Below are 26,040 nucleotides of genomic sequence, written 5' to 3'. Positions count from 1 at the left end.
AAGTCGAATACAAGCATGCTCAGTTATTGAAAAATTTTCTTCAAATTCTTTGAGTTCCAAGGTCTCGGTACCTTCTTGCCCCCCGGAGTCTGCAAGCTATATGTCCCGGGGCGAATTTGCTTGGAGACTATGTACGGGCCTTCCCAGTTTGGTGCTAACTTTCCTTGCTGCCTTGGCTGGGATGCGCTAAGCTTTCTGAGGACAAGGTCCCCTTGACGGAAGTACCGCTCTTTTACTCTTGAGTCATAGTACTTTGCCGTCCTCTGTTGGTATGCCGTGTTTCGGAGTAGGGCATTTTCTCGAACTTCGTCGAGGAAGTCAAGGTTGGCTCTCAGTCCATCTTCATAGGTCTTATCATCGAAGTTGAGCACTCGGTATGATGATGCCATAATTTCGACCGGGGCGAGGGCTTCGGTCCCATAAGCGAGGTGAAAACTACTCTCCCCGGTTGGTGTTCTTACTATCGTCCTATATGCCCATAGGACACTTGGGAGCTCTTCCACCCATCTTCCTTTGGCCTCATCTAACCTTCTCTTAATGCCGGCGAGTAATGTTTGGCTGGACACTTCTACTTATCCATTTGCTTGAGGATGAGCTACTGAGATGGGTCAGAAGTCAATGTAGAAGTGTTCGCTGAACTCTCAAAAGGCCAGGTTGTTGAATTGCGTGCCATTACCTGTGATAAGCACTTTCGGTAGCCCGAACCGGTAGATGACCTTATCTCGGAAGAATTTCTCCATATTCTTCTCGGTGATGGTTGCAAGGGGCTCGGCCTCGACCCACTTGGTGAAGTAATCGATCACCACTACCACGTACTTCCTATTTTCCGATGCCTGGGTGAAATCTCCGAGAATATCCATTCCCCACATAGCGAAAGGGATTGGGCTCAGCATTGAGGTCAACTTTGTTGCTAGTCGGCTCGGGATTGGTGCAAACAGTTGACACTTCTCGCACGTCTTCACATACCTCATGGCCTCTTCTTGCATTCTTGGCCAATAGAATCCTTGCCGAAATATCTTGTATGCAAGAGCTCGGCCACCCATGTGACTCCCGCATATTCCCTCATGCACCTCGGCCAAGGCATACTCAGCTCCCTTCGGTCCAAGGCATCGGAGAAGAGGGGCTGAGATTACTCTTTTGTAGAGCACTTCGTCGATCATGGTGTACTTGGCAGCTCGGATCTTGACCTTTCTTGCTTCGTCTTGGTTCTCCGGGAGCAGGTCATTTTCCAAGTAGTTGACAATGGGGTCCAACCAGGTCGGCCCGTCCTCTTCAATGTGCTTTACGCTTTCTTCTTGTAAGGAGGGCTTCTCCAAGATTTTTATGTATACTGATCGGCTCAGTTATTGGAGGTCGGCCTCGGCCAACTTTGACAAGGAGTCAGCCGCGGCATTCTCTTTTCTTGGTATTCGAGTCATCTCAAAGTGCTCGAGTTCGAAAATCAGATCTCGTGCTCGGCTCAGGTAAGCTATCATCCTTTCGTCTTTCACCTCATAGTCTCCATTGACCTGGTTGACCACGCGTTGGGAGTCTCCTCGCACCTTCAACCGCTTTACGCCCATTGCTTTGCTGACTCGAAGTCCGGCTAGGAGGGCTGCATACTCGGCCTCGTTGTTCGAGGTGGGAAACTTGAACCTCAGGGCATATTGGATCAGAAACCCTTCGGTGCTCACCAGGATCAGGCCGGCCCCGCTTCCTCCGGAGTTGCTTGAGCCGTCGACATTCATGGTCCAAGTCGGGTCAGCCGTAGCCCCGACCTCTTCTACTGTCTTTTCTTCCCCGACTTCATGGTCGAGCCCTGTGCATTCGGCGATGAAGTCGGCAAGGGCTTGTCCTTTTATCACCGTCCTCGGACGATAGCTTATATCGTATTCACTCAGCTCAACCTCCCAGGTGATCAGCCGTCCCGAAACATCGGGTTTGTGCAGTATCTTCTTGAGTGGCTGGTTGGTCAGTACCGCGATCGGATGAGCTTGGAAGTACGGCCTTAGTTTCCTTGCGGCCGTAATAAGAGTGAATGCTACTTTCTCAAACCTGGAGTATCTTGTCTCGGCGTCGACAAGAACGTGGCTGATATAGTATATGGGTCTTTGAGTTTGACTTTCTTCCCTAATCAACACCGCGTTGACCGCTACAGGGGTAGCAGCTAAGTAAACTTGAAGCTCCTCTTTTGGCTCGGGTCGGCTGAGAAGAGGCGGGTTCTCCAAATATTTCTTCAGCTTCCTGGCATTCGTCCGACCAGATAAAGTCCTTCGGGTTCCGGATATTCTTAAGGGCCTTAAAGAATGGTAGGCACTTGTCGCCCGATCTCGACATGAATCGTGCCAACGCCGCCACTGGTCCGTTTAGCCTCTGTACTTCTCAAATCGTCCTTGGAGGGCTCATCTCTTGGATGGCCCTGATTTTTGCCGGATTGGCTTCGATGCCTCTGACAGAGACCATGAAGCCGAGGAACTTTCCTGAGGTTACACCGAATGCACACTTGGCGGGGTTCAGCTTCATTTGGTTCTTCCTCAATATGCCAAAGGCTTCTTCCAGGTCGACCAAGTGGTGTTCGGCCTTCAAACTCTTCACTAACATGTCGTCCACGTAGACTTTCATGTTTCTTCCGATCTGCTCGCGGAATATACAGTTCACAAGCCGCTGGTATGTCGCTCCGACGTTTTTCAATCCGAACGGCATGACCTTGTAGCAAAAATTTTCTTGGTCAGTTCGGAATGCCGTGTATGACTCGTCCTCCTCATGCATCATGATTTGGTTGTAGCCAGAATAAGCGTCCATGAAACTCAGCGTCTCGTGACCTTCCATGGGGTCGATCAAGAGGTCGATTCGAGGTAGCGGGTACTCATCTTTTGGACAAGCCTTGTTGAGGTCGGTGTAGTCGATACACATTCTCCACTTCCCGTTCGGTTTGGGGACCATAACGACGTTAGCCAACCAGGTCGGGAATTTTTCTTCTCGGATGAACCTTGATTGGCGAAGCTTCTCCACCTCTTCTTTGATCGCGGTTTGTCGATCAAGTGCGTATTCCTTCTCTTCTACCGAATTGGTTTTCGACTTGGATCTACGTGGAGCCGGTGTTCAGCTATATGCCTGGGTATGCCCGTCATGTCGGCAGCCGACCAGTCAAAGACATCGGCGTTCGCCCTTAAGAAAGCTCCAAGCTGATTCCTTTGATCTTCATTCAGTAATGATCCGAGCTGGACCACCTTTGCTAGGTTATCTTCACTGAGATGAAATGGGGTCAGGTCTTCCACGGATCATCCTCTCCTCTCGATAAGCTCATCCCGCTGATCCTCGGGGAGGTGTTCGACGCACATTGTCATTCCTCGGACATTGCCTTTGTTTTGCTTGACAAAAGTAGCATAGCACTCCCGCGCCTTCTTCTGGTCCCCTCGGACTTCGTCGACACCGTTCTCGGTGGGGAACTTCATCTTCAAGTGCGTCGGGGAGATGATGGCTTGGAGAGCGGTCAATGAAGGACGGCCGAGTATGGCGTTGAAAGCCACTACCGACCGTACTACCATGAATTTGACCTGGATCGTTGCCTGGCATGGAGCTTGCCCAATCGTGACCAGCAGGTCGATTGAGCCCTTGATGGTCACGGCGGCTCCCGAGAACCCGTGAAGTGAGGTGTCTTCCTGCTTGAACGCTTCATCGCCGAAGCCAAATTATCGGTACGCGTCTAGTGACATAAGGTCCACGGATGCGCCGGTATCGACCAATACACGGTGGACAGGTCTTTTCGCAATTTCTACCTACACCACTAAAGCATCGTCATGAGGTAAACTTATACCTTCGAGGTCGGCCTCGGTGAAGGAGATCGTCGTCGCTGGCTTGAGCTTCTTGGTGGGCATCTCGGCAACTCCGATGAATCGTGCATTTGCTTTAGCCTTTCGAGTAGTCTCTTGCCCGGGCCCTCCGAGGATAGTGTATATGGGAGCTCCCTTATCACTGCTCGGCCCGGACCCGTCCTCTTTCTTCTCAGCTCGGACTTTATCTTCATCTCGTTCGACTCGCCTATTTTTGGGCCTCGGCTCGGCTCTTCTTTGATCCCGCTCTTCAGGCCGCCGACCCCCACGCTCTTCACGGCCTCCTTTGACATATCGCTTCAAATGGCCCGCTTTTATCAGCTCTTCGATTTCTCTTTTCAGTTGATAACAATCCTCGGTGTCGTGATCGGTGTCCTTGTGGAACTGACAATATTTGTTGGGATTCTGAGATGACCCCGCTTGCATCGGTCGGGGTCGACGGATGTACCCACCGTCCTGTATTTGCATCAAAATCTCCTTGCACGAGGTATTCAGTGGGGTGTAATCGGGGCTTTGAGCTCGATCCGACCTGTCGGCTCGACGATTCGACCTGTCGGCTCGGCTATCCGTCCTGGGCCGTTTGTCTTCCCTACGATCGTCTGTTGTCGGCCTTCGTTCGGCCTTCGTTTCCCTTCCGGGCCTGGAGGACCTCGGCCATATTTGCAAATTCATTGCATCTCTCTAAGAGCTCGGCCAGGTTTCTGGTCGACTTTCGGGCCAAGTCCTTGATGAGGTCCATGTCGGCAAGCCTGTTGCCCATAGCCGTATGGGCCGTGGCCTCATCCAAATCCTTGATGTCTAATGATTCCTTGTTGAAGCGGGAGACGAAAGCTCGGATCGACTCGTTGAGCCTTTGCTTCACGCTGAGGAGGTTGACCGTTGTCTTCTTGTGTTTCATACTACTCTGGAAGCGCGTGACGAAGGCTCGACAGAGTTGAGCGAAGCTTGTTATGGAGTTCGACGGCAACCAGGAGAACCATGAGGTCGCCGCGCCCTTGAGGGATGCAGGGAATGCTCGACAAGAAACGATCTCGGTTCCCCCGTACATGGTCATCATTGCATTAAAGTAGTTGATGTGATCCGTCGGGTCGATCGTCCCGTCATATCGATCGAACGGGGGAGGTTTGAACCCGGTCGGTAGCGGCGCGGTCATGATCTCAGGAGGATATGGGTGACGCTCGACCAACGAATAGGCGTCCGGGGTCGCTTGTTTCTTCAACCTCTCTACTTGCTCCGCCAAGTCTCGTAGCCACCTCTCCAGCTCGGTTTCAGGTGCTCGGCCAACCGGCTCATCCACCCGGTACAAATTGTTTTGCTCGATCGGCCTAGGTCGACCATTTGGCTCCTCAGCTCGAGGTCGGTAGGCTCGTTCGTCCCGTTGTGGTCGGCCATTCTGGTCAGCTCGGTCTGCACCATCCTTCCTTGTTCTTCTTTCCTCCTGGAAGTTGGACCCACGGGGGCTCCCCTGTTGTTCTTCTCGGGGAGGCGAGCTTTGACGCCGGGGGTTATGACGAGATCCTTCTCCTTGTCTCGCAGCGCGCCTTTCATTCGGCTCTTTCACTTGTTCTCGGACTCTCCTCGGCTGTCCGTCCTCTCTGAGCCGTCCAGAAAATACCGACCTCCTCGCTACCGAGCCGGCTGGTTTGATTTCCTGCCCTATTCTTGGGCTTCGGCGATGCTCTTGCTCATCCCGCCAAGCGCCTCTACTAGGGCGCGGAGGTGGAGTCTTCTGACGAGACGGGTGTGAGGACGCGGCTCGGCTAGGCTCGGCCCTACGTTGGCCACCATTTTGCTGTAAGTTTCTCTCTGCGCGGACCGGGGCTGGAGGGGGCGCGACCAGTGGTTGGCCCATCAGCTCGCCTCGGGTGGTTCATGAAGGTGCGCAGCATCTCGTTGGTGTGGAGCATCTGCAACTGCAAGTCCATAACTTGTCGATTATTTGCCGGGGCTTCGGGCTCCAAACTCTCCGGTAAGGGCGGCGGTGCTGGTAGGCCCAGCCCGTCCAAGCTTGGCTCGGCCTATACTCGGTTAGCCACGGCTGTGGCTAGCACACCTCCCCCATTCCCACCCTCCAGTGGGGGAATGGGACTGATCATGGTGCCCGTGATGGGCTGCGCACCCCCTACCCGAGGGGGTCTTCTGTTTATCCCCTGTCGAGAGGCTTCAGGGGGCGGTGATCGCCTCGTCTGCCCAACGGGTTGTGGCTCGTCCGTGCGGGAAGTCGAGCCATGCTGCCCTGATCTCGTGTGCACCATTATTGTTGCTCTTGAAGTTGGTAGAAACGACGATGGCCTGCTGATGTCATTCCCACAGACGACGCCAAATCTGTTGCGTGTGGAAATCTTCGATGCTTGGTTCGCCCACGGGTGAGCCTGCAAAGACCAAGTGATGAGCACAAGAGAGCCGGTGTGGCTCCGGCCTAGGACTCTCCGATGCTAAAGTTAGATCACCAGTGCAACAGCGTAACTGCGTAGTGAAAGCAAGATGAGGAATGGTGCTCCATACCTGGGTATTTATAGAGTGAGGATGAGATGAGGCGGTTGGGAGAGTCCTCGTATGGTAGGAGTCCTTCTTTTGGAAGGCTCCCTCGCGTAGAGCGGAGTAGAGAGCTATTTTTGGGGTCGGGCTCTTATTAAGGTAAGAGTCCATGTAAAGTGTGATTTCGTACTGTGCTGGGATCGCGGCTCGATCCTTATCTCGTGATTCTTGAGATGTGCTGACGCGGCCCCGCGATCCCCTGTGGGGCGCTATGGTAGCCTCTGTGGAGGAGGGCTCGGCCTCGGAGGTCGGCCAAGAAGGTCGGCCCGAACGGTTGGTCTTGGCAGTCAGCTCGGCCAGGGGTTTATGGCTGACCTGAGTGAGCTCGGCTTGAAGCTCGGCCTCAGCCACCGGCTAGCTTGAGAGAGGCTGGCTCTGTCAGGTGACTTATTGGAGATGGGGTCAGCCCGGTTTCCTGCTTGGCTCAATTCGGTTCTCGGACTGAGGTCAGGTCGGCAATGTGGCAGCCTCTGATAGGTGGGGTGTTTTATGCCTCATCACGCTTACTCAGAGAACCTTCTCCCTATTATCATATGTGAAAAACAAGCCCACGATGCTAAAGTATAGAATCCAGCATGCGTCCTCTCACATAATGAGATGTAAGGCTTATACTGACATTCTCTCTCCTATTTTTATTCATATGAGTCTTATGTGGATGATAGCATTATCCACACTACTCTTGGTGTGGAATTTAAAAGCACGGATCCTCTCCAATGAGTTGGAGAGCCTAGTGAGGCATCCGATGGCTAGGTTGTACTGCACACATCTCGACGGTTGATTGGGCGTGCATCAGATGTGTGCGACACAGCCCAAACGTTGGATGCTCATTGGGAGGTGGTGGGGCACACATCTCATTGGAAAGGATCCAGATTCGGAATTTAAGGGTATCAAAATAGAACCAAAACCAACCGTTTATGACTGATCCAAATCACATTGTGAAAAAATGATCTATTTTTTATTTCATAAATTCTCTTTCTAGTTTGTTTTTTATTTGCACTGTGAAACCAACTGTTCTAAACCAAATAGGAGCTGGAAAAATCAAATAAAAACCGATACCTCTCAATCAAATACTAGCCGACACACTATCTGCATAGGTATGCGGATAACTCCCTACAATGACATCATGAGGAACTGTCTCCCGTTTTCTTGTTAAAAAACTGTAGGGGTGGCAACTACTACTAAGCAGAATGCCACCTTGGGCCTCTAGATCATGCACACACATGCTGACCAATGGAACATGCATACAAGCATCACCTTAGGTGGAATTTTTGTCTTTCTATGAGGGCACCACAATACTAATGTGTACTTTTGTGTCTAAATACAGGAGCGTAGCGTTCTTTTCCCCAAAAAGATATTCAAAAAACTATTTTATTGTTCAACTACAGCCATAATGATTTCAATACTCTGTTTAAGACTTTTTTGGATGAATTATGTAGATACATTGACAAGTTTAATGGTCAATTTATCAAGCATAACCAATTCAGATTTGTCATGATTGGACCTTAAATTTTTTTTTTTCCACTAAAAAGAAAAGTGAGTTAATATTGTCACAAAAAATCTGTTACAAGGCATCTATTCACCCACGAGAACTGATATACCAACTTCGATGGACAGAGAGAACATGATCTACATTAGTCACAAGTCAAGTTTTAGAATCTAATTCAATCAAAATGCCTCCTTCGTCAAATTTTGAGACCTAGATAATGTAGAACATGATCTACATTATTTAAAGCCGTACATTTATTCCAATCCAACCGTATATTGCATGGCATTTTTTATTGGCTCTTCTTATGACCTAGTCCATGGCCTTCTGCTCTCTCTCATCTACATCTTTGAGTTTTGCAATAAAATCACTTATAAGATTTAGTTCGAGGATCTACACTAACAACGTAGATTGGCATCTCCCACAGGAATAAAATGGGCAAAAAGGAGTGCCACATAGGATATACATGTGATCAAGGATGAAAGATAGTGTCAGAAAGAAATAGAGTATGTTGGATTGTTCAAAAACACAAAAAAAAAATCCAAAAACCCAACAAAGTACCTGTAGTAATTGATGATGAAATATCATTGATGCAAAATATAAATGCTCCATACGACTGTGACAAATTCCATGTGGGGAATTCCTAGCCCCACATAATGAACCAAGTATACAGAAAAGCAAGAAAGAGATCTGGCATGACCCACCCCGACTGCAACAAACAGAACCTGAAACAATGCAAGACTCAAATACAAAATTTCCCAAAAAAAACAAAAAAGAAGAAAAAGGAAGTACAGGGGGGAAAATGAGATAAAGAAAATTAAAAACATATATATAGGGAATAATTCCACTGGGGTTGTTCTTCAAGTGCTGCAAGACCCGAAGAAATTTATGGGCATTGGAAAACAGCTAAGACTCTTGATTCCTTGCCCATTTGAAGAAAACAGTATTAGCTGGGTGAGATGGGGTCCCTCACAAGATGTTATCCAAGCAGAACCAGATCGGACATAGAAGCAATGACAGTACCACCAGAGCTGTAACTGCTTCACAGATCACACAGCTCACATCGCCACCCACCCCAATTCCTCCCATACAGTCCATTTTTCCCCCCTTCCCTTCTGTAAGAGAGATCTTCTTCACCCATTTATGCAAAGTTAGCAGAGGTTTGTGGGCCATCGCCACCCACTTCCTCAATGAGAAGCAAAACAAACCGAACTCCATATGGTGCTGATGCAAGAGTTAGTAACAACCCCAACCGACCCTGACTCTTGTCACGCGAAAATGGCGATGACCTGACACATTGTATGCAACCCCAGACCCCAACTCAACACACCCGAATGCATGCAGGGACTTCTAAGAAAGAATATACCGAGTGGAATGTATCAAACAGAAATGGCTCGACTGATGGCCGACTTGGCCCATTCGGCAGATTCCTTAATTAAATGGTCATCTGAGGACAAGCATTCAGTTAAAAGGTCTCTGCTTGACACAGATTGCTGAATCAAAGGACCAGCATTACTGCCCAATGTGTCTGCTAGATCACCCAAGACTCCAATCGCTGTCTTCATCACCACATCATCCCTGAAGAAAGAAAAAACAATGAAAAAACATAAGAGTCAGAAACAGAAGAATAAACACTCAAGAGGAAATGAGGTACTTAAAAGAGGGGAGAGGGGGGAATAGAACACAGTACACTCACATGTCTTTCTCCATATACAAGCTATCCAAGAACTGAAGGATATGAGGGGCATAAGGCATCAGTAGCTGGGTCTTAGGAGAGTTCTTAAAACCTTGGAATATTCCTGAGTAGGCCTCCAAAATCCCATTTCTTAAAAGATTGGTGTACTCTGCTGTTTCATCATCCGCACCTGACGCATGGACAGATAATTCTGCTGCACTCTGGAGCATGGGCATGGAGTACATCAAGTACTTCTCAAAATTCTCTCCTATTGCCAGGGCAATGTCACCAAAGCATGAGAAGATTGGGGGTTTCACAGAACGGTGCAACTGGTTGCTAGACAAGTCCTTGAGGAGTTGTGTCATAATCCCATCACAGTAAGGTAGTATTTTATCCTCCAATGCCCTGCATATGTCACCAACCACACCAACTGTGATGGCACAGACCTGGTACTCCTCAAAATTCTGAAGACCCATTTCCAAGTACTTGTAAAAATCTGGCATATATTTTACAAAATCAGAGCCTGTAGCATAAGCCAATGCTCCAATAGCAAGCATAGCCTCCTCATGCACTGTGGCGCTTCTACAAGCAAAGACCCTCAAAAAGAGACCCATCATTTGGTCCACATACTGCATGAAGACATATTTTGTTGGCTCAGAACCTCCCAACTTCTGTATCATGACCTGCAAGCACCCACAAAGAAGACCTTGCAATTCATTCTGCTTTTCCCTCTCATCAGAAGAGAGTTTTTGTGTCTCTAGTGTTTGGTGGAGCTCTGCCATAATGATAGGAACTAGTTGCATAACCATTGGGGCTGTTTCATCTGTTGAACACCTCACAACTTCATTCAATGTCTCATAAGCAGCAGTTCGGAGGCGTGATTCTCCAGCATCTTCTCGGTGTGTCACGGTCAGAAGAGCTTGGACTATGTCTTGAAAAAAGGGTGTTAATGGGGAGGACGATGAGCCAATATCCTCATAACCTTGTGCAAGGAAATATAGAGCACCACAGGCTTTCTCAGCAACATTGGGAGCATCCTTCATGCTCTGAAGCAGAACCGTGATTATCTGTTGGCAGTTTGCATGGGTAATAATAGGTGTGTCCATAGTTGAACCATGAAGGAATTCAAATATTCTCCCCAGGGTCCAGGCAGTGGTGTCCTTCACATGGTTGTTTGGATCCTTCATCAAGGCACTAAGCATGAAGTTTAGAGCAACATTAACAATAGATGTGAGCTTTTCCGGGGAAGGACCTTCCAAGATAGAGCCAAATGCATAAGTGGCTGCTTCCCTCTGCCGCCAATCCGGTTTAGTGATGTTCTCTTGAATGAAAGGCATAACCAGTGGAACAATGTCATCTCCCACAGTTCGTGCAACCAAACCTAAACATGTTCCGCCAGCCATTGCAAGGTTCCATGCTCCTTCATCCTGATCCTGATCCTCCTCCTGCTTAAGTAATGTCTCCAATAGCAAAGGAACAAGAGCAGGTAGTGCCTGTTTGATAAAATAAAAGCATGGAATATCAGAGTCACCACTGAATTCACCTCCATATTCTTCTATGATATCTATCTCCTCATCACAGATTGAGCTCCAAAACTCAATTGCCTGAAGAGCAACAGGCTCTTCATCTTCTTTCACTGCCTTTGCTGTGATGTTAAAAATGTCCTGTATGTAAGGAGCTAGCTTCTCATAATAAGTTGACGAAATGGAGACCAAGCACTCAAATGCTGCCTGACGTATCTTCACTTCGGGAGATAAGGTTGCCTCACAGACAACTCTCATGATATAGTCTCGCTCCATGTCATTGGAAAAATTTGCCTGAGCAAAGCCCAGAGCATTAAACAATGCTCGTGTAGCAGCAAGCCTGACATCATTGCTTGCCTCAGAAGAGTTCATACCCTGAACCACAGCTGTAAGTATCTTATTTACATGATCTTGATCTACCACATCTGGAGAAACTTCCTCACACAAGTAACCAAGAGTTTCAAGAGTGGCCTGCTTCACATGAGGTGGAAGTTGGTGAATGTTGGACAAAAGTGCTCCTATCAACTCAGGCCACTGATTATGCGGCAACTCAATACCCGCAACCTTTGCAATGACTTGAGATGCAGTTGACCGCGCCTCATGTACAGGAGAAGAAAGGGATTGCAACAAGCATGATTTGATCTGAGCCTTCACAGCTGAGTCCAATGCCAACCATCTTTGTACAAGCTCAAACTTCCTATGCTGTTCTTTTGCATCCAATGCATTTTTGAGGATCAAACCAGCTAATTTACGGCTATCAACCGGCTTCTCCTCATTCGCCAACTCCCCAGAAAGAGAAAACAGAAAACTGGGAAGGTTTTGCTCCTGGAACTGTTTCAGGCTTTCTTCTGCATGCTTCCGCACAGTACCATCAACCGATTGTGCATTCAAAAGCATCATAGTTACTTCCATCGCCATCTTGTATCTGGGAGTAAACAAACACAATTACTAAAGTCAACTTAAAGGAAGTAGGACATGCTGTAACAGAAATAGTTCATACGGAAACCAAAACTTAAAACCAACAGTGCAGATTTGAAAAGAGTAAATCTTATAAACTAGGATATAAAAAGCAAACAAAAACACTTGTCCTCATGAAAAGCATCATATCATAAACCATGTCGATTAAAGTCCATCTACTAAGCATATAACCCAGAAATAGTACCGGCTATTGCGAAATTAATGGGGTTTTTGTATTAGAAGGGGGTTGTAGGAAAACAAACTTGTACAACCGAATCAAGCAACACGAGGCCTTCCTCCAGAAACATTTCCAGATAATACAGAAGCGGAAGATAAAAGGATCTGAGGCATCACCTATTATCAAGGATCATAGATCTGGACTTTCCGGAGAAAAAACTAAGATGAAATGACAGAGAAACATTCTCAATCGATCACCCGAACAAAGCCAAGTAATTAACCTCTAATTTTAGTTTCTTTTTTCTTCAGCGCATAATAAACAGCTAGGAATATGAGTTATCCAAAACCCCAAAAAAAAAAAAAAAAAAAGCATATCATGTAAAGGAATAAGAAAGCAGTATCAAAGGGAAATGCAAGGAACTGAAATCAAACCATAAAATATCCAATCTTTACATGAAAAATTCACAGCTAAACTACCTTCAGCAACGATGGATCGGTTACAATTTCTTAGTCCCCAAGCAAGGAACTAATTTACAACCGTTCCAGATCGAAAAAAGGTCGAATCTTTTAAACAGAAGAGCATGAAAAAAAACCCTAAATACCGAGAAACTGTATAAGGAAAACCATCACAAATAAAAACAGTCCAAATCAAAGTCGAAAGTTAAATCACAACTCAAAAACTGAGAGTCGCGAAAAAACTCAATATCAATGCCAAAAAAATTCTAAACCAATAACCAAAAACCTCAATTATCAGTACAAGATTAAAGAAAACTTACATGGATTGTAGCCACTTCCCAATAGATCTCTGGAACAGTAACAATCGAGATCAGAAGACCAGAAAGACTTGAAAACCTAACGAGAGAGAAAGTAAGAAGAAGAAGGGTATAGAGAATAAGACGGAAATGTAAAGCTGGAATTAATGTATATCACTATATCTTTTTATTTCTCTTATTATTTAAAAATATTATTTATCATTATTTTCATTGGATGGGACCTTTTTATTTCATTTAATCTATTTGTTTTTAATAACTTATTATAATTCCTATAATGCCCTTTTCCTATTCAAACACACACTGACCCCTTTTCTTCACTCTCTAGAGAGTATAGAGAGTCGGAGACTATCCGGGAGTCTAGGGTTTCCACTTTCACATCACGAACCCATGGCCACGTCAAAACGCACGCTCCCCCGCTTGCATTCTTCCCTTAAGTCGCGTTTTGGAGTCAAAATCATTTTTTTAGTTTTGATACTATCATTCAAGTGGGACCCACTTGGGATTTTTGTTTTGTGAGATTCAAACGTTCGAGATTATCTGTCCTAAAAATCAAGCAAATCTCAATATAACATATCTTCGTCACCAAGAACAAAAAAACATAATACACATATTTCTTCAGAGCGAGGTTTCCTTCACCCACGGTGAATGGGATCTCTTTCATAAGAGAGTGGAAGCAATTTGGATCCTCTACTGCCGAGCTGCCCAATAGGACCGTGCTGTCAAGACATGGTGAGACATGCAATGACTGCCTTACCCCTGCCCAAGCGTCTCACCCCGAGTGAGGGTAAGGCGATCATTGCACGTCTCACCGTATCTTGACAGCACGATCCTGTCGAACAGCTCGACAGTAGAGGATCTGGATCCACAAAGTCATTTTGAAAATATGCTAAAACCCTATATAGGGTTCATGAACCATAGGATGATAGATGAACCGTCCTTTATGGGTAGAAGAAAATTTTAGCTTATTCATCAACAACAACAACAAACTAAGCTTTATCCCATATAAATGGGGTCAACTAGTTGGATCTTTTCACATCTTGCACATCAAAGTAAGAGAAAAGAAGAAATCAAGACACAAGAGAGTACAAATAAAAAAAATGAAAGGCTATATGGGGTCGGTAACATGGATCTTTGCCCTCCAAAAGGCTCTATCCAAGGTCATACTTGGTACAGGGGCCTATGTTCATTCCTCACAACTTCTCTTATCGTCATTTTTGGCCTGTCCCTAGATCTTTTAGTTCCTTCAATTAGAATCAGATCACTCCTACGTACTGGGGCAGCCTCAAGCCTCAGTTGCACATGGTTATACCATCTCAAACAACATTCTTGCAGCTTGTCATTGATTGGAGCAACTCCCAAATCAACTCTAATACAATCATTCCTTATTTTATTCTTCAAATCTTTTCGCACATCCATCTTAACATCCTCATCTCTGCTGCACATAACTTCTCTATATGACACTTTTTAATTGCCCAACATTCCGTCCCATACATCATAGTCGGGCCAACAATAGTCCTATAGAACTATTCTTTAAGCTTTAAAGGAATACACTGGTCACATAGTATTCTGATCGTACTTCTCCACTTCATTCATCCCACTTTAATTTTCTATAAGACATCATCATATATGTCACCTTCTTTATTTGTGGTTGACCCCAAATATTTAAAATAGTAATTTTGCGGTATCTCCCTCTCCCTCTCTCTCTCTCTCTCTCTCTCTCTCTCTCTCTCCCCTTAATTTTCACCATATCATCACCCATCTGGAGTGATTAAAGTTATACATCATATACTTCGTCTTCGATCTACTAATCTTAAAGCGTTTCATGCGTTGATCTCCAAATCTCTAACTTAGCATTGGTCCCTTCTTTAATCTCGTCTACCAAAACGAAATCATCGGCGAAGAGCATATACCATGGGACGTCATCTTGAATGTTCTTGGTTAATTCATCCATGATAAGTGCAAACAAATATGGGCTTAGAGCCGATCCTTGGTGTAACCCAATCATAATTGAGAATTCCTTGTCTTGAGTTCTCATAGATCTCACACTAGTCACCACGCCCTCATATGTATCTTTAATTACATCAATATATTTACTGGACACCCTTTTCTTCACAAGAACATGACGGATATAGTCTCTAGGGACTCTGTCATAGGCTTTTTCCATATCAATAAAGACCAAATGGAGATCCTTCTTGCTAGTTCTACATCTTTCCATGAGCCTCCTCAATAGTAAAGTAGCTTCTGTCATGGATCTACTTGGCATAAAACCAAATTTGTTCTTTGAGATATGTGTTTTTCTCAGGCGGGCTTCAATAACCTTCTCTCATAGTTTCATAGTGTGACTCATTAGTTTTATGCTTATATAGTTATTGCAGCTCTGAATATCATCTTTATCTTTGTAGATCGGTACTACAATGCTTCTCCTCCAATCATCTGACATTTTCATTGAGCCAATAATCTTGTTAAATAGCTTGGCTAACTAATATACCCTACAAACTCCTATGGCCTTCCACACTTCAATTAGGATCTCATTTAGGCCCGGTGTCCTGCCTACTTTCATCTTATTTAAGGCTTCTTTAATCTTCGCCACACCATCCTTTCGAATATATCTATGTTGTATGGTCTCTTGATGAATAATAAAATCATCTTCCTTGAGTCCATAATCTTGTAAAACAGCTTGGTTAACCAATATACCTCACAAACTCCTAAGGTCTTCTACACTTCAATTATGATCTCATCTGGGCCCGGTGTCCTGTCTACTTTCATATTTCTTAAGGCTTCTTTAACCTCCGTCACACCAACCTTTCGAACATATTTATGACGTATGGTGTCTTGATTAATAATGTAATCATCCGGGTTGTTCATACTCAAACTTTCTCTTATTCCTTATGTATTGAAAAAAAATTTGTTTCAATAAAAACCTCTAAATATGCTTAGAAAGAAGTTACGAAATAGAGACCAAGCAGTTCGATCTAGTCTGGTCTGTTTCAAGTTTACATTTATATACATATTGGGTTAATATTGTGCAGGTAGGGGTGTCAAACAAGAACTGAAACCGAATATCGGAACTAGAACCGATCGTTTATGATCGAACTGAACTACATCGTAGAAAAATTATCCGATTTTGATTTCATAGGTTCTCTTTTCGGTTCGGTTTTGATTTGCATTGCAAAATCGATGGTTCTAAACAGAATAAGAACTGGAGAAACCAAATAGAAATCGGTACCTCTCACTCGAATACTAATCCACACATCAACTGGGTTAATTAATAAAAAATGATTAATTATTTTCCATAAGAAAAATAATGATTAATTCAATAAGTAAAATTTGTTGCGTCATGCTTGAAACATAAAATAAGTATGTCTTGGGACTAACTATACAATATATATATATATATATATATATATATGTTTAAGTATGGATTGAAAATGATTGGTTATATTAAAATGGATTAACAAAACTCTATTTGTTAATGGAAGAAATTGTTTGTTTATAATGTGAAAGTGGAGAAGAAAAAAAATGGAAAAACAAGGAACATGGATAAAAATAAAAAAACACAAAGGAACAGGTGAAGATGAGATAATTTTTTTTTTTAATCATCTAGGCGTCGGAAACAGGATGAGTGGGAGAGACTAGGAAGAATGGGGAAACATAAGAATATATATGTTTTGAAAAGTTGAGGTTGTCCTCGTTACCGTTTCCCAAAATGGACACTACAAACCGCATGTGAATCGAATAACAAAAACCAAATAGAAACCGGTAAAACCGAATCGAATGCAAAACAATCCTAATTTTGATTGATTGCTATCTGGTTTTGTTTTGATTTCACCTTGTCAAAATCACATCGAAACTAGACCGATTGACACCCTTACAGGCAGGTCCGTTTTTCTTTATCGGATTCAATCCAATTTTCAGTTTGGTCAATGCATTCAGCTAGTTTCAGTTTTTACAAGTTTCATAAAACCATAACTCAAAATCAAACCATAAAGATTTATGTCCAGGCTGAACCGATCAGTTCAAGTAGACCTTTGACATCCTTAGGCCCAACGATTTGAAAAATAGGATCAGATCACTTAAGGACAACCGTAATTCCACCTGATCTGGTTCGACCCAATTTTATATGGAAACCAAGGTTAGGGTGTTTTTAAGTCAATTCCAACCAATTTCGATTGATATCAACTAGGGATATAAATGGATATTCGTAAATCCGTATTCGATCCGCGGTCGTATCCGTTTAGGAGAATCCGAATCCGTCCGAAATTAATCAGATACGAATATGATAATCCCCCTATCCGATCGATTATTATCCGATTAGTTTAGCAGTCCAACGGTAATAAAATATTTGAAATATAACTCTGTGTTTGTCTATCCTTTTAAGTTACCTTATTGAATTTTGTTATCTTATTTTTATAAATTTATAAGTTAAGATAATGTGATTCTTTTTCTAGATTTGTTATTGGTTGATATATATTATTTTATGCAATATGCTACATGGAATTACATATCTATTAAAAAATCAAAAATAAAAAACGTAAGAGAATAAAAGACTAAGAAGAGTAGAAGAAAGGGTAATAACTGAACTCTCAAGTTTCAACCCTAACCTTCATCATAAAAACTATAAATATGTCAACGGATAGTCGAAAAATCGTATTCGATCTGTATTCATATCCATTTAGGAGAACCTGTATTCAAAAAATCATTATCCGGAAATTATCTGAATCCGTCCGAATACCGATAGGATATTATCCGAATCCATCCGAATATAAACGGATACGAATATGATAATGCCACTATCCGACCGAATTCGATCCGTTTACATCCCTAATATCAACGGGACCGATCGAAATCTTGCTTCTGGATTCTTAAACACAACAAGGGCCCCTAATGGTTAAAAACCATTGAAGATGATTCTCTGAGCAAATGGCATACAAGAATGTACCTATGAGATGGATGAAAGTATTTCATACATGAGCGAATTTTCATATATGGAGAAGGATCCGACTCCTCTACTTCCGCCTGCCCGGTATTATGGTGCACCCCCACATACAAGCATGGCGGAAAGTACCGCCTTACCCCCAGTCGGGCAAGATGCTCAAGCAAGAGTAAGGCGGTACATTCTGCCTTACTAGTGTGTGGGGCGCACATGATAGTAGGGGCAGGCAAAAGTAGAGGAGTCGAATGGTATGGGGAAAGAGAGAAAGTGCTAGCAAACCATCCCCTAGTGGGTCAAAGAAGCTTTTCCCTTCTCTTGAGTGCAATATTTCACTAATCGAAAACAATTGTTTCCGTTTTACAAAGCTGTTGCTTGCCACTGAGGTAAGGACTTTGGATTTTTGTGGCTAAATCTTGGGGATCGAATCTTGTTACACCATTCTTTCTCCAATTATCCAACCGCATTAATCAAAACAATTATAGTTTTAATGGACTTTTGAAGTGTTTACATAGTCGTATGGCTCTAGGGCTTGTATTTACAAGGGAAAGATGAACTGTCTAGTACACCTTTAAAGTGTATCTATAATGGGAGGCAAGTAGCAAAGAGGTTAGAATGGATGACTTTCTCCATCTATCTCCAAAAAATCAGCTTAATCAAATAATGGGAGGGGGAAAAATGATCACCTCGTCCCCATGAAATGCGAAACGATTGTTCTGTTAATACTTCTGCTTGTGCGCTCATTGGCCCAAAGTATACACAGAGTTATGTTCCCCACATGAAACACTTTGCCTCAAATATTTATAAGTAACAAAGAAACGGACAATGTCGGAGTACAGATTCTAGTGTTAGACCTCTCACGTAATGAGATGTGGGACTCACGCTAACACCTTCTCTCCTATTTTGACCCATGTGGATGGCCCCACAATAGTGTCATGGGGAACCCTCTCCCTAATTATAATTAGGGGGTGGCACTGGCACTGATAGTTTCCCTAACATCAATTCACCATATTGTTGTTTTGTTTTTTTTTTTTTTTTTTTTTGTCAAAAGATAATTAATAAAGATTGAAGACTAGTAAATACATAAAATTTTGTTGCTCTCGATATGACTACCAAAGAGCTTAAAACATTTAACTGAAGAAGCATAAGTATGAGCCAAATTAACATGATGCTCACTAACTTTTCTAAAGGCACAGAGATCGTTGCCTGCGCCCCTCTAGAGCCTGTATGCATGTGGTGGCCAATGGGATTACACACGTAAGCATCGCCTTGGGCTGGATTTTTATTTTTCTATGGGGGTAGCATAGTACTTCATACGCTTATGTGTCTAGGCGCAAGAGCCATGCCGACCACACGACCAGGTAGCATTCTTTTCCCCTTATTTAATTACCACAACTCAAAAGTGCTAAAGAGCTGTTTGAGATCAAATAAAAGTGTAAAAAAAGGCCAAAAGCAACACCTATATTATTCCGAAGATAACCATGCAACCAGTTCGGCAGAATCAGTTCAAATGTCTAAATGCTTGATGCCCTTGTTAGCTACAACTTTGATGCCTTGTTCAATTACTTTGCCTTTGGAAATGTAATAATCAGTCCAATGAGAAAAAAAAAAAAAAAGATGAAGTAAATGATGAGGGTCATTTGTTTTTTTTTTTTGTTGGGATAATGGAATCCAATAACAAGAAAGAGTTTAAATCAAACTTGGAAAATCTTTATTGTTAAACAACTGACAAAAATAGTTCTTGAACAGGAGCTACAAAAATGGACATAAATAATCAACAGGGAAGAATCGTTGGAGAACTTCCTTGGTGAGCCATCAACAATTTTCCAACAAATTAACTTACGAAACTCTGGTAGAATGTCCAACATTTCCCTACAGAAAAATGGAATATTGTCTTTGCTTAGGGGCTAAAAGGAAAGAAGTGTGCCTAAAGTATTTAGATTGAAGCATCTGAACCCAGAAGTTTTGCAACAAAAACAAAAAGATTCTTTTACTTTAAAAAGACTCAAGGTTGGATTCAGCAAATCTAAGTTGACCTAAAATGTTAAGAGAATGACCTAAACTTTGAAGCTCAAGAAGCTCGTTGAAACCAAGCCTCTTTCAGAACAAAAAGGTTACCAAAAACATCCTGATTCCACTTAAGAAGGTATCAACCCTGAGTCCTCTTAGCTCAGTCCAAACCCAGCCCAGCCTGGCCTAATTGACCCTGATTCTATGCATTGAGAGAGAGAGAGAGAGAGAGATGATTTACACACAACTTTACGTCACAATTCTACAGAAAATGAAAGCCTCTGGTGAGATGTTATCTTAAAATTTAACCCAAAAACTTAAAATGTTAAATATTTATGTCAAACTTTTGTTCAATAGATAATTACAGTCTAAACAAAAATTGTAAAAAGTAAAGAATAACCTAACACAAGGTTAGGCTCACCCTGAGGCCTCAATCTTGGCCCAACTCACCCCTAATCCAAGGCCTGGAAATTTCAACTTTAACCCACCTTCAGGGTTGAAAAATCCAGCCCAGACCTTGTTGAGACTCTGAACGAACTCGGACCGACAAGGCCAAACTAACATCCCTACTTAAATCCATAGATGGATTAGATCGGACTTCTTGTCATGGTAGCTTTTACCATGTAATGATATTGATGTCATGAAAAGAGAGGGGATCAAGTTAACCAGAAATGTATCCTCTCAAGTGTAGTGCACTGCCCACTCCATCATACTTAATAATCCAATTGGCCACCCAACACTAGAGATGATAAAAAGATGTCACTGCCCATGATTTTACGATTGGATTCTTAAACATGGTGTACTGGATAGTGCACCGCACTTGAAAGGATGAAAGATCCAACCTCCCGTTAAAAACCCTAGTGGCACTCAGTTTTCACAATCGGTAAATAGTGGCCTTTGGCATGGGTCAATGGTCTTGACCTTAGGGATTATTATCCTCTCAGGTTCCCTGGTACAATTGTTCAGGTCCTCTCATAGGGGAGTGGAAATGACTGAATTTATATCGTCTACGGCCTACCTACTAGTAGCAGCCATAGCAGCCCACTAATGAGGGGCGGTGCAATGACCGTCTTACCCCTTCTCAGGCAAGGCGCTCGGGCAGGGGTAAGGCGGTCATTGCACCGTACCTCGTAGTGCGCTGCTATGGTTGCTACGGGCAGCAGGTCGTAGACGATTCTGATCCAAAATGACTACCTCACCCCCTGGCCGAATAAGATTAAGTTGTCATTGTGTACCCCGTATGAGACTATGAGAGGAACCGGACAACCGTACCGGACAGCGAACGTGAGAAAAAAACACTCTGACCGTAGACCATGGAAACCAATAAGGCCAACACGTCATAATTTCCTTTTTCTTTTGTTAGTTCATCTTCGAACAAACGGTGACGATACCCCCAACGCAAACTGATATCCCATTGGTTGAGATATCCGCTCTCAACACTTAATTGGTCCACGTCATCTCGAATGACATGTCCATTAAATATCGAATACTTTTATTATTCCCGTTCTTGACGTGTTATCGTGAGATACGGGCCTATGAAGTTTATAAACTTCAAATCGCGAGCTAATTAACTGACACAAAAGCCTTTAACAATTCTTGAAGGCGAGCCAGAGAGCGAGCGACGCAGAGCCACATTCCTGAGATCTGCTCATCTTCCTTTCGTATTTGGTAGAGATCAACCTTCAGCAGTTAAGCCATGGATGGCTCGTGGAGAAAGCACGGGTCTTTGATCGTATTGGGCATCGTTTTCCTCGGTAAGTGCCGCTCTAGATCCAATCAGTTTCTCTCCCTTCTTTTACTTCTGTACGTCAGTCGATTATACTGCAAAAAATGTTATAGATACCTCGAATGTTAGTTACGCTTCTTCTGAGTGACGTTTTACCGATGAGAGTTGATGATTTTATTTCCTTTTTACTCACTTTTTTTTTGTTGATTATCAAAATTTCCTTCACGATCAAGATACCTACCATCTTTGATTTTATATGGCGAACAGGTGATAGCATGAAATCTGCATTTCCTTTAAATCTAGTCTTTGATTTTATTTGATATATATGTTGTTGTCATCGAACCTTTGTATCTAGTATCGACAGAAGTTTAGGATTAGAAATCGCAACCTTGTTCGATGGTGTAATTTGTAGGTGGGTATGGATCTGCTTTTCTTTGACAAATTAGAGTTTCTGTTGCACAAGTAATATAAGTTCAGAATAGAAAGAGGTATTAGATGATCATCGTACTATGTTTTTGTTTACACGATGGATGTGGTGTTAATCTACCTCCCCTTGGAAATATATAAATTCTCCTGCTTTTCTATTTACATTTTGTTGAAATCAGATCTGCTTAAAATTAGAAAAATGGATGTGGTTCTTAAATGGTTTATTGATGTAGAAAAAAGTACATTTTTATGCTATTTCATGTGGTATGCACTATGCTTGATTGTATTGCTGCCGTGAAACAATTCAGTGCTTGTCCACTCAGTGGGCCTTATATTTGGTCAATCACATTCCATAAAAGTGGCCAATCCGAATAATATATTCCTCGGAGTTGTAGAGGCGGGGAGATCGACTCTATATATGCATTCTCCGTGTCATAATTTTCTGCCATATGATTTGTTTGTCTTGTTAGCGTAGGCATGCATATTATTTTTAATTTTAGATGGCTGTATCTTTTTTTTCTCACTTTTGTATTTGTTTGGACCAAATATTGAATCTGGTAAGCTAACCAAATCTGTGGAATTCATTGCAGGATGCCTTTCTGCATTTGCCATCGCAAAAGAGGAAGCTACCAAGTTAGGAACAGTTATTGGAATAGACCTTGGAACAACCTACTCATGTGTAGGTGTTTACAAGAATGGTCATGTTGAAATCATAGCAAATGACCAAGGAAACCGTATTACCCCATCTTGGGTAGCATTTACTGATGGTGAAAGATTGATTGGTGAGGCTGCAAAGAATCAGGCAGCTGTGAATCCCGAGAGAACTGTGTTTGATGTCAAAAGGCTTATTGGAAGAAAGTAAAAACTCTTATCTCTCTCTTCCCTCCCCCACCCCGACCATAATACTTATGGTGCTTTTATGATTTTGTAAAAGTATACATGGAGAGCGCTAACCTATGTATCGGCAGGTTTGATGACAAAGAGGTGCAGAGGGACATGAAACTTGTTCCATACAAGATTGTGAACAAGGATGGCAAGCCTTATATTCAAGTCACGATTAAGGATGGGGAGAGCAAGGTCTTTAGTCCTGAGGAGATCAGTGCTATGGTTCTAATTAAGATGAAAGAGACAGCTGAAGCATTCCTTGGAAAGAAAATCAAGGATGCTGTTGTTACAGTTCCTGGTATGAAAGTGTTTGTGAGCTCTTAAGTTTTAAGTAAACATGCATTGAGTAGAAAAATAGGTTTATATGGAATTTTACTGATTCTATCTCATGCATTTTGCAGCCTACTTTAATGATGCACAGAGACAGGCTACCAAGGATGCTGGAGTCATTGCCGGATTAAATGTTGCAAGAATTATCAATGAACCAACTGCGGCAGCCATTGCCTATGGTTTGGACAAGAAGGGTGGGGAAAAGAACATCCTTGTATTCGACCTTGGTGGTGGTACGTTTGATGTCAGTATCTTGACGATTGATAATGGCGTCTTTGAGGTTCTTGCCACCAATGGGGACACTCACCTTGGAGGTATGAACATTGCCGGTTATGTATTTGTAATGGTTGCTATTAGATAAAATCTGTTTTGTGCTTTATGGGATGGTTTGAAGGAAAGAGGTCCATTTGGGAGAGAACATAAAGTAGACGTCTTGCAAATTGTACAATATATTGCCCACTGCATGACTGAAAATATCTGTTAGAGGAGGGTGGGAGAATAAGCATTTTGCATTTCTTTCAATGAAGGTTCCTATTAGTTAACACGTACTGATATTTCTTGTTCTGTCCATGGTTGGACTTAAAATTTGTGTGTAAATAACTGCTTAATTTGGATTTGTTAAATTCTCAAGAATATTGGGGCTCATTGAAATAACTAGATTGTTGGTAACCTCTTACAAAGATTTGATTGCATCAGTGGGTTAACCCAGATTAATGCAGCTGATTTAGTTTTTTAAATATATATTGATTTCTGTTTTCTTTTGAGACATCTTCAACCATTTTGGATTGCTTATAAGTGGATTTGTTGCATCATTTGGACATTGTAATGAAATACTCAAATTTAACTCTTGCAGGTGAGGATTTTGACCAGAGAATTATGGAGTACTTCATCAAGCTGATCAAGAAGAAGCATGGAAAAGACATCAGCAAGGACAATAGGGCTCTTGGGAAGCTCAGGAGGGAGGCTGAGCGTGCCAAGAGGGCTTTAAGTAGTCAGCACCAAGTCCGTGTGGAGATTGAATCTCTCTATGATGGCTTGGATTTCTCTGAACCATTGACCAGAGCTCGTTTTGAGGAATTGAACAATGATTTGTTCCGAAAGACCATGGGACCAGTGAAGAAGGCAATGGAAGATGCTGGATTGCAAAAGAACCAGATTGATGAGATTGTTCTCGTTGGTGGAAGTACCAGGATTCCCAAGGTTCAACAACTTCTCAAGGATTACTTTGATGGAAAGGAACCTAACAAGGGTGTCAACCCAGATGAGGCTGTTGCTTTTGGGGCTGCTGTACAAGGAAGCATCTTGAGTGGAGAGGGTGGTGAAGAAACAAAAGGTATTATTTCCATATCATCTTTAAGATACCAGTTATTATTTTAGTTACAGAGAGAAACTTTTACCCCCATTGCCAACCCCCGCCTTCCAGCAAAAAAAACCTATGTAAAGGAAAAGAAAAACTTAAATGTTTTGAACTTGACCAAATAATGAGTTGATGTATTTGATGCAGACATTCTTCTTTTGGATGTGGCTCCTCTTACTCTTGGTATTGAAACCGTTGGTGGAGTGATGACCAAGTTGATTCCGAGAAATACTGTTATCCCAACCAAGAAATCTCAGGTTTTCACCACATACCAAGACCAGCAGACGACTGTCTCCATTCAGGTAACTATTGTTTCTGCTACAGTTGCTCCAGCATAGAAAGATTGTAAGAATCCACCATTACTGTTTCTCACACAGCATTGGAATTTTGGAACCTGACCCACTATTCCATGAGTTAAGAAGTACATGAAGCAATGTTCTTCTCATCTCAGATTTCATTGCTGGAACCATGGAATTTGACGTTTCCATCGTGCCCCTATTCTGATGTGTATCTTATGATGTGTTGCAGGTTTTTGAAGGTGAAAGGAGTCTGACAAAAGACTGCAGGGAGCTAGGGAAATTTGATCTCTCTGGCATTGCCCCTGCTCCAAGGTTTGACATTATTTAATACAAAAGCGCTTTCTTTTCAAATTGTTCTGTTCAATTTCTTAGAGATCTCAATGAGAACCCACCGTCCTTGAACAGGGGAACCCCACAGATTGAAGTAACATTTGAGGTTGATGCTAATGGTATCCTTAATGTCAAGGCTGAAGACAAGGGCACAGGCCGGTCTGAGAAGATTACCATCACCAATGACAAAGGGCGGCTGAGTCAGGAGGAGATTGACCGAATGGTCCAGGAGGCAGAGGAGTTTGCTGAGGAAGACAAGAAGGTGAAGGAGAAGATTGATGCACGTAACAGCTTGGAGACTTACGTGTACAACATGAAGAACCAGATCAATGACAAGGACAAGCTTGCTGACAAATTGGAGTCAGAGGAGAAGGAAAAGATTGAGACGGCTGTGAAGGAGGCCCTTGAATGGCTTGATGAAAACCAGAGCGCTGAGAAAGAAGACTATGATGAGAAGCTCAAAGAAGTAGAGGCTGTATGCAACCCGATCATTGCCGCCGTCTATCAGAAGTCTGGTGGAGCCCCGGGTGGTGCATCAGGTGATGATGATGATGATTCACATGATGAACTGTAGGAGCTCATTTGATTTTTGTGAGAAAGAGGAGGTAGGATAGATCACAAGGGAGGTTCTTCTTGCCTTTTGAGTGGTGAAACTTAACAGGAGGAAGAACATAAGAGAAATCAGCAGCACTGAGGAAAAATGTTTACTCTCTGCTGAGGTTTCCTCCTGTAGAATATGTGTAGGGGGAGGATTTATTTTCCTTGGATCTTCCGGTTTCATGATCAACCCCCTTAAATTTTGTTAGCCT

At 43.1% G+C, this 26,040-nt stretch overlaps 2 protein-coding genes across 2 annotated transcripts; one reads left to right on the top strand and one right to left on the bottom strand.

Moving 5' to 3' along the window:
* Positions 1–8,938: 8,938 nt before the first annotated feature.
* On the bottom strand, positions 8,939–11,956 carry LOC122667624 (importin subunit beta-1-like). Its single transcript, XM_043863981.1, has 2 exons — positions 9,530–11,956; positions 8,939–9,411 (listed from the first exon to the last, which is right to left on the bottom strand). Exons 1-2 carry the CDS (start codon positions 11,947–11,949, stop codon positions 9,213–9,215), a joined length of 2,619 nt encoding a protein of 872 aa, XP_043719916.1. The 5' UTR covers positions 11,950–11,956; the 3' UTR covers positions 8,939–9,212.
* Positions 11,957–21,494: 9,538 nt separating this feature from the next.
* On the top strand, positions 21,495–25,824 carry LOC122659239 (luminal-binding protein 5). The gene is made up of 8 exons (XM_043854373.1): positions 21,495–21,632; positions 22,621–22,888; positions 22,999–23,213; positions 23,317–23,559; positions 24,099–24,578; positions 24,750–24,904; positions 25,131–25,213; positions 25,307–25,824. The coding sequence occupies exons 1-8, from the start codon at positions 21,575–21,577 to the stop codon at positions 25,803–25,805; spliced, it is 2,001 nt and encodes a 666-aa protein (XP_043710308.1). The 5' UTR covers positions 21,495–21,574; the 3' UTR covers positions 25,806–25,824.
* The last annotated feature ends 216 nt before the right edge of the window (positions 25,825–26,040 follow it).

The sequence above is a fragment of the Telopea speciosissima genome, chromosome 1, assembly GCF_018873765.1.
Source record: "Telopea speciosissima isolate NSW1024214 ecotype Mountain lineage chromosome 1, Tspe_v1, whole genome shotgun sequence".
NCBI lineage: Eukaryota > Viridiplantae > Streptophyta > Magnoliopsida > Proteales > Proteaceae > Telopea > Telopea speciosissima.
The sequence above is the reverse complement of the archived record's forward strand: the minus strand, read 5'-3'. Positions and strand labels throughout refer to the sequence as shown.